The following is an 11866-nucleotide window of genomic DNA, read 5'->3' on the forward strand; positions in this document are numbered from 1 at the left end:
CGAACCCAGGAGGTGAATGCAGACACCTGTTTAAGGCACGCCCAACGAAGGCTTAATGGAGCAATTATTTTTTAAATACATGAGAGTCCGGATCAAAACTGTTGAAATTTTCATGGACCTCAGGACGTTCTCAGCCTATATAAATATGGGCTAAATTAATGCTTTCAGTGTAATGACTAAAATAAACTGTGGTGCTTAACCCAAACTGAGAACGTGTGCCTGTCACCCCCCGCCCCACCGCTTCTTCTAGTCATGGAGAACGCAAGGGTACCACACTCATGAGAAATCATTTCCCTCTGACCCGCTGCTTGCTCACACACACTGGCGCTTCCAGAAACGAGTCTCCACGTCTGCAGAGCCCTGCGTCGCCTGTGCAGTCTCACTGGCGCCTCACACAAGGATGCTGCCAGAGCAAAATTTTCAGTTCAATTTTTCCAGGCTGTAAAGAGATCTTTGGCCATTGAGGGGCGCCACTGGTTTGGTCAAAGAGCTGTTCTAAATATTATTGTGGATTTCAGACAGCGTCACAGTTCTGAATTTTCTGAAGCCTGCCTATTTCCTAACTGCTATAAGGTGCCCATGTATTATGAAAAAGAAATTTAAAGTAGGTTAGTCACTACATATTTAACATCACTGTAAAAATACACCTTTTTTTTTTAACACAAGTACTTTTAATTGGATGTTGAAGATGTTTATTGCATTCTACGTTTGGTGGAAAAAACAAAACATACATATATTTAGCACAAGCTTGTGACGTACACAGAGCATAACTGGGTGAGAAGCAGTCTCTGCTCCTCGCCCACCTGTGACACGGAGTCGTGAGCGGCCCCACCGAGATGAAGCGCTTCCTGCAGCAGCCGGGCGCCGAGCGCACGAGCCTCTAGTTCTCGCCTTTCAGTACTGGCAGCAGCTCACCATTGTCCTTCAGTTCCTAACGATGAAAACAGAAAGCACAAACAACATGTATGTGGACCTATGAAAAATGGAAACACGTGAACAATGTTTCCGTGTCAGACTGCTTCCGTGTCAGAGAACCAGAAGAAATACTTCGCTGGATTAAAACTCTGGCCCACCAACACACTGAAAGTGACTATTATGCCATAAAAACTGAGTGCACTATCAGATTACAGAAGTTTTAAAAGGCATTCCAAAACCAACAGATTATTTAGCATTAACGAACACAGCAATTAGAGCCAAACGCCCATAGCCACGTGGGCAGTACACGGGCTTCACTGTTTCCACCCAGCCTGAAAAGGCCGCAGTACTAGTGTACAAGTGCAAATGTAAAGGCCAAAAACCACTAAAAAGATGTAAACTCCAGAGTTTTTTTTGTGCTATCTTTCAGATTTAAAATCTGGAACACAGCCATCAAATTTAAAATGTGACAATAAATGAAATAATGAGACTTTCTATTTATTGAATATCCATCAATAAAACCACTAAAATCAGGGCACGTGGCTGGCTCAGCTGGTAGAGCATGTGACTCAATCTCGGGGTTGTAAATTCAAGCCCCACATTGGGCATGGAACCTACTTTAAACACACACACACGTACACACACACACACACACACGGGCACACACAATTCCATGTGACTTCCTGTCTAGTTAAACCCTAATAGCAGTGATTCTGTCATATAAACTCAGACAACTCAGTGATCTCCTGGGATCTTCTACCATGAATCCCTTACTAAGCACACATCCTACTGCACTAGAAGAGCAGGGAGGACCCTTCTGAGCACAAGCCCTGGAGGGCAGGAGGCCATACAGCTCATGGAGAGGCCCAGAAGCCTACAGGTAGAACCTGGACTCAAGGACTTACTCATTGTGACATCACAGTCGGCTTACCTAACTTCTCTACATCCATGTCCCCTCATCTGCTGACTGAGAACAAGGACACTCAGCGTGCTATGAGGGTGGCCTAAGCACTAAGGCAGTCTGCCGGGCACACCGGGGCCGCCGTCATCATCACCGCTCACGTGCACCGGCCTGATCTAAGCGTTCCCGCTTAAACAAACATTCTGCAGCAGTGATAACATGACCTCACTGAGTACATACTAATTAGTTGCTGTTTTTCTCAGAACAGTAGACTGACTGAGCTGTTGAATTACTGGGTAACTCATTTAATCATTCAACAACGAAAAGCACTTCGTGCTCTTAAAGGCCAGCAGAATTAACCCGCCTGGCACATGATGACGTTTCCACTGAACTCAAGACGAAGAACTGCACTCTATGAGCAACAGACCAAAATGGCAGCCTAGGAACTGTTCCCAGTTATCTTCTTGGGAGAAAATGTTACAGTATCACAAATTTCCAGATGTGTGTTTTTAGCAGGTGAACATCAGGAGTCCTATAACATCCTATTATGTACCTAAAAAGAAGTTGCCCGCACAGCTCAGCTTTAGAATTAAATGAGATTTATTGATCGTTATCTTCCCAAGAGTTAGCAATGGCTAAGGTACAGGCTATAAAACATTCAGACAAGAACAGGCTCCGGAGGATTTGGGGTTTGAAGACTGTTTCTTAAAAAAATAAAACATATATATAACATAACAAATGCAAATCTATTTTTGTGGCTCCAGGGCTATTCAAGAGCTACTATGTTAAGCCTGTTCTCCTCTAGGACTGAGACAGTTTACTAGTAAAAATGCCTCTCGCTGCCTTCAGAAGCGCCACATCCAACAGCACCCGCAGCAGACATGACGGGCGAGGGTGAAGCTGCAGCGAAAGGCGCTCGGGCCCAGTGTACCCCCGCGGCCTGGCCCCCAGGGCAGACGGCACTCAGCGCAGGGCTGCCGTCCTCCCAACACCACCGGAGTGGCAGTCATGACTTACCTGAGCACCTAACTAGGAGCCAAGTGGGGGCTGAGGGTGGCGCCGCAGTGTCCCTGTGGGACTAGTCCGAGACCCCGCGTGGGGTGCACAAGCGCTCTCAGGTGCAAGCGCCCTAAGAAAAGCCCTGCCCGCCGAAAATTCGTGGACGGCCTGCTTACAGCAAACTAAACAAGTAAATTAATGGGCAAGGATATAAAAGATGTATAAGAAAAGGTGTTTCTAAACACGTTTACGATCTGACCGAGCTAACCAGTTTCCTAGCGTGAGACCGAGCCGGACGTGGGGACAGCCCACAGCAGCCTCGTGCAGCTCTGTGAGGCCCCGGGCACAGGGGCCTCCGGGCTGTCACACAGCTGGCAGGGGCCAGGCAGCACCGGGTGTCGGGCCTCCTGCCCGTGGCCTGGTGCTCTTCACTCCACCCCCCGAGTGCATGTAAGGCAAAGTAACATGAAAAAACAGTATAACGTAAATATAAAAGGATGGAAGAACTTCAGGAACAGGAGTGAAATATTTCGAGCTTCAAGAATCTACGATTTAGAGACAAGAAGGGCCCTGAAAGACACAGAAAACATGCAGCCATGGCACACGCAAGGTATCCAAAGCAGAGGGGACAAGGAAAGGCTAAAAACACAAAGACAGTTCTACCAGATTTAGCAGCGTAAAGTAAAAATCCCATTTCGAGCTTGGCCATAATCAGAGCATCTCGGGATGCCAAGTGACAGTTCACACCTTAGCCGCAGTTCCTCAGGAGATGAAGGAGACTGTGCGGACGACCAGGGGAGGCAGAGGCCCCACAGCAGGAGGATGATCTGGCTGGCTCAGGGGGCAGGTGAGCACAGTCTGATCCCACAGGGACAGTGGCAGGACAAGGTACTAGGGACACAGAAATGCTAACACTGGGGGGAGCCTGGGGGGCTCAGTCGTGTGAGCGTCCGGCTCGAGCTCAGCTCATGATCTCATGGTTTGTGAGTTCAAGCCTGGCACGGGGCTCTCCGCGGTTCAGCACGAAGCTGTGCTGTCAGCGTGGAGCCCACCTGGACTCTCTCTACCCCTCTCTCCGCCCCTCCCCAGCTCATGCTTTCTCTCTCAAAAATAAAAATAAACATGTAAAAAGCAAAAGTAAATTAAAAAACTAAAATTAAAAAGATTTTATAGGGGCGCCTGGGTGGCTTAGTCGGTTAAGCGTCCGACTTTCGCTTAGGTCATGATCTCGCGGTTCGTGGGTTCGAGCCCCACGTCGGGCTCTGTGCTGACTGCCAGCTCAGAGCCTGGAGCCTGTTTCAGAGTCTGTGACTCCTTCTCTCTCTGACCCTCCCCTGCTCACGCTGTCTCTCTCTCTCTCTCCTAGAAATAAATAAAAATTAAAAAAAAAAAAAAAAAAAAGATTTTATAAAGAAATGTTAACCAGAAGCCAGAAGTGACTGAACAGGAGGCCAAGAAGGAGTCAAGAAAGCCCCAATACAAAATCATAATTTTCAAACATGCCGTTTTCCATCTTTAGGACACCAGATGAACTCCGACCTTACCTTAACGATATCCAGACCCCCAACAAGCTCCCCTTTCACATACAGCTGAGGGTACGTGGGCCAATTGGAGAACGTTTTTAACCCCTGCCGAACCTACGGAAACAAGAGGAACTCTGAAACCTTACTATTAGACCCTAATGAGTAAAACTAAATGCAAAGGATGAAAAACATAAAACACAGAACTTACTTCTTCATCCTCCAATATATCAAATGTCTCATATTCAACACTACAAAAAGGAGAGAACATTTTAACAGGAAGTAGTTTTATTAAAAATTATAAAGCTTACTATAAAAAGTCAGGAAAAGTACATTATTTTGTTGCTGATGACATTTACCATAGAAAATAGAAATGACTTTATTTCTCTCAATCTGTCAGGGAGATACAAATTTATCTGGACTTTTCTCTAGACAACACTGTTAGACAGGGGTCACCAAACTTTTTCTGAAAGGGCAAAGCCACAAACACACAGGCTCTGCAGGCCAGTCTCTGCATTACACAGAAGCAGCCACACATGTCGGACAGGAGTGGGTGCGGCTGTGTGCCAAAAATACTTTACTTACAGAGGGAGGTGGCCAGCTACAGTGTGCCAACCCTAGGTTAGACCTGTACCCCAAGTTTACACGAGTCTGTCCTTAACACTCCGTTCCCAGCCCTCACCCCCGGAGCTGCTGCTTCTGAGCTGCTGGGAGCTGTTCGGGGAGCAGGAGGGAGCAGCTCTGACGTCCATGACCGCTCACAGCCACCCGGGCTGGGCTGGAGGCTCACTACCCAGGACAACTACACTGCCAACAGACGCCACCTTATGGAGGTGTGCATTCCCATGTGCGCGTGAACTCATTTCAGAACCACATGCTGTTTTCATTATGGATAAACCAGTGAGAGTGGGGTGGCTTCATGCTGCTTACTTGTTATAATGAATGAAAAATCACTGCATGGAAATCCAGACATAGCTACTCAGAAGGACTTCACTGTTTGAGGTCAAGGGATCAGTATGGACAGACGACTAATTCCTGCAGGGAGACTGTGGGGTTCTGTGCAGTCCCAAAGACTGGCCAGAGAAAATGCCACATATAAAAGATAAACTTCGGGTTCCATAAAACCAAAGCAGGGAGATCTCAGTAAACAAGTTCCCAAGAAAACTGTTCATGGTGCAGAAAACAGTCAAAAAAATAAGATGACAGGATAAATCAGCACCAAGTACCAAAAACAGGACTATCTGAAAGCAAGAGAAGATTAAAAAAACAAGCCCCAGTGTGAATCTCCCTTCAGGTGGAACTAAAGGAGGCAGATCTCCTGGTCTGAACGGTCTGAGAAACACGACGAGCTGCAGATGTACACGGGGGCGGCGCGGCGCGGGCCCGGCTGCAGTCACGCCAGCCCGCGCACCTCCCGCAAGCTCTGCGCACACAGCGCCTCCACGCCTCCGTGAACACCGGGCACACGGCCCCTCAGGGCAGGCGTCTTTGGGCAGAGAAGGAAAAGAGGAGTGTGAGAATGGGGGGGAAGGAATAATAAGCCAGACTTTCTCCACACCCTGACGGCTATCAGCAAGGCGACGGTCTGTTCGAGGTGAGGAGCGGCAGAGGGCCCCGCGGCCCGCTCACCGCACAGCTCCCTGCGTCAGCACGTCCGCAGCTGGGACACTTCACCTCCACAGAGGCCCCTCTGCTCTGGGGACTGGTACTTGCAAATCCAAACAGGGTTAGAGAGGGACCGGGTGACTTTCCACCGGACAGACGAGCCGACACGGCCCGGTGCTCTCGCGCTCTGGCCTCCCCGCCTTGTGGAGGTAAGCCCTGAGGGGACACACCATCAGGAGGGACAGGCATGTCACACCGGGGAGCTGGGACAGAAGGAAGACAGAGAAAGGGGGCCGCAAAAACTGCTGACCAAAACCCAGCCCACCTCTGCTCTGGGCAGCGCAGCGTGAGGGAGGTGTGGCCAGAGCTCATACGACAAAGACTCGCTAGCCTCTCCTCTGTAAGATATCACTGTCACTTGAAAAAATCAATCATTTTTCTTTTTATGTCCCTAAAGTTGTATTTAACCTGTGCTACTCAACTGACTACTTTCAACCCTGCCCAGGGACATCTAAATATTTCACCAATTACCTTCCCCAGGACTTCAAAGAACTGGTTAATCTCTTTAAAGTTATGGCTAGAATACTAAGGCTATTAAAAAGAAGCTATTGTGAAATAAGCAAAATAATAATAATAAGCAAAAACATTTGATAAACTCTATAGAACATGGGCAAAGTATCTCCAAACAAGTGGTTTTATTTTTAATCAGAAAAATCAACCGTAATTTTCTTACCTGGCAGCATCACCACTGAGCAGACCAAGAGCATGAACACAGCGATTTAAGTTACCTGCTTCTGAGACGCACAGAGCAACCTTCACATGTGCCCTATGCATTTGACACAATGTGGAAAACTAGAATCTTTTTAAGGAAATTAAAAACCTCTGATACATTTTCCCTAAAATGTCTTTATGTATGCATGTTAAAGAACTCAGTTATTAACTTTTCTCTGGGAAAGTAGACAAATAGTTATTTCAACAATTGCCTAAGAAGCTCCTTTATATTGCCAACTGGTTGATACTGGCCAGAAAATCCGACTGTGGTCTAAGTTAAAGCACTCATAAAGCACTATAGCAAAAATAGATAAAAATATACAGATATAACCATAACAACTGAAAGGCATCAGTGGCAGTACTGAAAAATCTGAATTTCTTAAACATACCATCTGAAAACAAGATTTACATACCCAGTATTATTTAGTATTTCCAGAATTTGTTTGCTGAATCCACATTTTGCTTCCTAAATTCAGAAGGAAACAAACAAAAAAACAAACGTGTAAAGATGTATTACATTTCCTACTCAGCCCGAGCCCACTGGCATGGTCCTAGAATCGTTCCGCACTGGGATGGCGCGGGCATGCCGCCCTCCAGAGACGAGCCTCCAGGTGCCTCTGGCCTCATAGAGCAGTGGGTCGGCCGGGATTTCAGGAGGCCACAAATCCCAAGCCCCTCAAGTACTGACCCATCTGGACATGGTCCTGGACCCTCGGCCCACAGACTTCCTTCAGGCTCTACCCACCAGGGATGACACGTGTCCTGTTCCTGACAATCTTTGTGGTGACACGGTCCTCTGAGGGGAACCCTCTCGCTCTACAGACTGGCTCCCTCTCCACTCTCTCTCACAGGTGGCCTCACCTCACTTCATCTTTCTGTACTGAGTAGGGCCATCATCTTCCTATTCCCAACTGGACTTTTACTCCTCATTTTTTAAAATGTGACCTTACGGTACAGAGTTACAAAGTACCAAACTTCTCCCAGGTTATGGCAGTTACAGGATTCTGCCAGCCACCAGGACTCGAACCCTAGCAATCCTGGAGGAAGACTCAGCACCACACGTATTTCTTAATAGCACAAGTAACTCTGCTCCCAAGATGTATGAACACTTGCCGGCTTCCAGAAAAAAACTTTTTCGAAAATAAAAATCTGCTTTTAATAATCACCAAGAAGATGTAAGAAGATGACTTTATCACTACTGGGAATTATTAACTTCCTCTACTTTGTTTTAATAAAATTAGTGAACCAGTCAAAGAATCTAGGTCCTAATCTGTGATCCCAGTACGCTGAAAGCTATACTCCCATTTCCCCATTACTGCTTTCACAGATACACTGGCGAGCTGTGTTAACTGGCTGCTTTCACTGTATTTGTTACATTACCTTTCACACTCGCCATCACACCTCCTTCTCTGCGAGGCGCCCTGAACACTCCCACAAGGGGCAGCAGCGCCCTGGGAGATGAAGCGAGCGGCCCGCAATGACCGGGCAGACGAGCGCCGTCTCGCCGCCCAACAGCCTCGACGCCCAGGGCTCCCGCCTCCTCCCCTGGGACGCAAACCGGACTCTGTCCCGCCAGCCCACCTCGGTCACTGGCTGAGAACAAAGGAAGGGAACAGAGCCTGGTTCTGGAGCTCACCGTTCTAGTCCCCACACAACCGAAAATCAGTTCTGCTCAAGCTGTTGGGGGGAGTGCGCCACCTAACTCAGTCCTCAGAAGGATGCACAACCTGTGTGTTCCTTCATCAAAAAAGCTACAGGAGCCAACCCATTATAAATAACCACTGCCAAGCGGTCTCACTCATCCGTCCGCCTAGTGTGGGACACACAGGATGCCGCAGGGTGTATTTCTCCATCCGGGACTTCTTCCAGCATGCCCTAGGGCTGCGCTCCCTGAGAGCGACAAGGCTCCCTGTGCTCGGGAAGTGCGTGGGCCAAACTGCTCACTACCTGAGCCCAGGACCTCAAATGGTGACTGGTGACGGGACAGCAACAAACAGAACCAGAGGAGGGTGAACACTGTTGGCCAAGTTTGGCAGCGAAGAGAAATGCACCCGCTGAGATGTTGATGATAAAGTCGGGCAAGATGTAGATTACTTTGTTTGATCTCCATAAGCACCAATTAAGGCCTGGATACCTTCCTGATGCCACTACAGCTTCATTAGCCACAGCTAGGAAAAAAGATTTAAGTGTCCCCTTGTTGCAGATGTTAACATCAAAAGAAATTACAAATAAAACCATTTTTGAGTTCTTTACCTGTTTGTTTCCTTTCATAAACAGCATCACAGAAGCTTTATTTGTCAGTAGTTTGAGCCTAAAGAGAGAAAATTGATATAAAATGGCTCAGCTCAATTATTAAACACCACTTTTGCTTCGCTTCAGGAGTAACATGCATATTTGAGGGATAGCAGATGATAGTTCACAGCTTTGAGTGGTATTAAACAAGCAAATGCATTGACATTTTCCTTTATTTCATTCTCTCCCTGAGCCACCATAAAACACAATATGGCTTTTAAGGCAAGGAATGTTCCTTAGAGTTGCAATTCAAGCCCATCAACTCACAGCACTAAAAAAAATAATAATAGCCAATTCAGTAAGGAATTGTTCAGGAAGGGGCCTGAATGCTGAGCCCACCCACAATTTCCAGAACTACATCTTGTGGGCCCCCTCCTCCGCCACGAGGCAGCACACAGCCCAACAGTCCCCGCCGTTCACAAGGTGGTGGCGGGTGCGGGAGGTGCTAAGTGCTGGAACACCAGCTGCTCACATCAAATGCCCCCGTCTCGACTTTCTGCTTCACACTTTGTACAATCTCTCAAAGGCCGTCCCTGACTTACTGTCAGGAGCGGCAACCGTAAGGTGCTGTCACAAGTCGCAGGACAGTCAGTGTCAGGACAACCTGCAGTGGACCCATCACCAGATCCTCCCGCCCACTGGTACTCTGGGTCACTCCCAGCTCAACACCTCCTCAGAGAACAAAGTGATCACAAACGAAACACACAAATCATGCTCAGAGCTCTGTCACGTATACTTTTGGTAGCCGGTAGAGAACGTCAGGCTGATTCTCAGAAAAACTCGGAAATAAAGAATATGGTGCTGATCACCATCAGTCACCTACAGCAACCCAACTGTCTGCGCCCAGGAAACCGAACCAAGTTCTTCCACCCGACTCACAGAGACGTCGCCAGCCCCAGGAACTTGGGCTCTAGCCCCGTGCGGGCCGGGACCACGGCAAGTGATTACTCAAAATACACCGAACGTGTGTATCTACAGAATCTGTGTCTGAGGCCACAGGAAATGCAGACGCAGCACATGAGGAAAAGAGACAGAAGGTCTGATGGACACAGGGACATGAACGGCGGCAAGGCAGGCTGAAGGCAGACCCAGCGCACACAAAGCATGGAAGGCTTCTGAGGCCACGCTGCCTCCGTGAGCCACCTATCCTATTAGAGAGGCAGGAAAGGGCATTTGAGAAAGTGTGGCACTTAAAGGTCAGTTTGACAGATACAGGATACTATTTACTAATCAAGGATGGATAAATAGGTGTTTATCAGTAAACACTTTCATTTCAAAATGCTGAATGGCAAGAAAACTACAAGAGGAGGTCTCACCCCACAGACTCAAGCCCCAGCTATGAACGGCTGACACACGGATGTATTTCAAGATAAGTTCTTCTTTAAACCTCTACATTAATTCAAATTTATTACAATAAAAATCCCTGTAAGTCTCCCTACAGGCCAAAGTCCAAAATTTCCATAAGATAAAATCTTTAAAAGCTGATTGAGATCCTTCATAAAACAAAGCCGAATTTTACAGCTCCAAATCTCCTTGAATTTTAAATTCTAACCATGGTTAGAAAGGTAGTGTGAGGGCCCCGAAGTGTTTACACAGGTGCCACACACGCGGCCTTCTCTCCTCACACTCCGCACTCTTCCCAGCCGGTGTCTGGACGATGCCGTGAGGAGGGGCTGTTCCTGACAGCTGGACACCGAGCCTGCTGGAGCCCGGCTCCGAAATGCAGAGAAGTAAGTAAAACTTAACCATTCCACTGAGACCATGACATTTCTTTCTATAAAAACAAAGAGCATCCTCCACATGCTCATTCAATGGGCACAAAAATTTCTCCAATGCAAATGAGTCCTTCCCAAGTTCACACACCAGTCTGACTGCAAACAACACCGACGACCTTGGCACAGGAAAACAAATCCCTGATTTCTATATGGATAGAGCAATGCAAAAACCAAGAATTAAGAAATGTTTTCAAAGTAATAAATGGTAGACTATTTGACACTTTTAAACACTTACCTTTCTTCCAAGTTGGGGGCTTTGGGGCAAATTGTATCTAGTTCGTCAGAGGCTTCCAGCTCCTGAAATAAACAAGTGTGTGAGTTTAAGAAAACATTCACTACAACAAAGTGAATATCACACAGAATATCACCCAACCATCACACCAGAAATACTTCACATATATTTCAGATTCACATTTGTGAATGTAGAGATTTTTTTTTTAATTTTTTTTTTTTTATGTTTTATTTATTTCTAGGAGAGAGAGAGAGACAGCGTGAGCAGGGGAGGGTCAGAGAGAGAGGGAGTGACAGACTCTGAAACAGGCTCCAGGCTCTGAGCCGGCAGTCAGCACAGAGCCCGACGCGGGGCTCAAACCCACGAACCGCGAGATCATGACCTAAGCGAAAGTCAGACACTTAACCAACTAAGCCACCCAGGCGCCCCGTGAATGTAGAGATTCTTAAGAAATTTATACTTTGCATTTATTACAGCACTTATAAAAGTGTGCTCTAAATGAAAATTCTTTACAAGGTACAGACTTCTCAGCTCTCACCTTAATTATATCAAGTCCTCCTATGAGCTCCCCAGACACATAGAGCTGGGGGTAGGTGGGCCAGTTGGAATAGGTTTTGAGGCCCTGACGAACTTCTTCATCTGAGAAGATGTCAAAACTGCTAAACTGAATATTATGTTTGTTAAGGATTTCCACCATCTGCTTGCTGAAACCTGCATAAGAAAAAGAAAATAAAGAACTCAGCTTCTCTCTTACCCATGATTTTAAATTAATTCACACACACATTAGCTACTGAACAAAGATGTCTGCCTCAGTCCTACCCATGATTTAGTTAGCATGGCTATATATATATATATA

General features: G+C 47.0%; 1 protein-coding gene across 1 annotated transcript in view; it reads right to left on the bottom strand.

The window, feature by feature from the left end:
• Positions 1–666: 666 nt before the first annotated feature.
• Positions 667–11866, bottom strand: part of GLRX3 (glutaredoxin 3) — a 32990-nt gene continuing 21790 nt past the window's right edge. Inside the window, exons 5-11 of the mRNA XM_039245743.1 lie at positions 11549–11721; positions 11014–11075; positions 8965–9022; positions 7125–7177; positions 4547–4586; positions 4360–4452; positions 667–931 (exon numbers count right to left, since the gene is read on the bottom strand). Coding sequence (XP_039101674.1) covers positions 881–931; positions 4360–4452; positions 4547–4586; positions 7125–7177; positions 8965–9022; positions 11014–11075; positions 11549–11721 — 530 coding nt within the window. The 3' untranslated portion in view covers positions 667–880. The remainder of the gene's footprint in view (positions 932–4359; positions 4453–4546; positions 4587–7124; positions 7178–8964; positions 9023–11013; positions 11076–11548; positions 11722–11866) is intronic.

Source organism: Hyaena hyaena, unplaced genomic scaffold, assembly GCF_003009895.1.
Source record: "Hyaena hyaena isolate Hyena2069 unplaced genomic scaffold, ASM300989v1 scaffold_265, whole genome shotgun sequence".
Taxonomy (NCBI): Eukaryota; Metazoa; Chordata; class Mammalia; order Carnivora; family Hyaenidae; genus Hyaena; species Hyaena hyaena.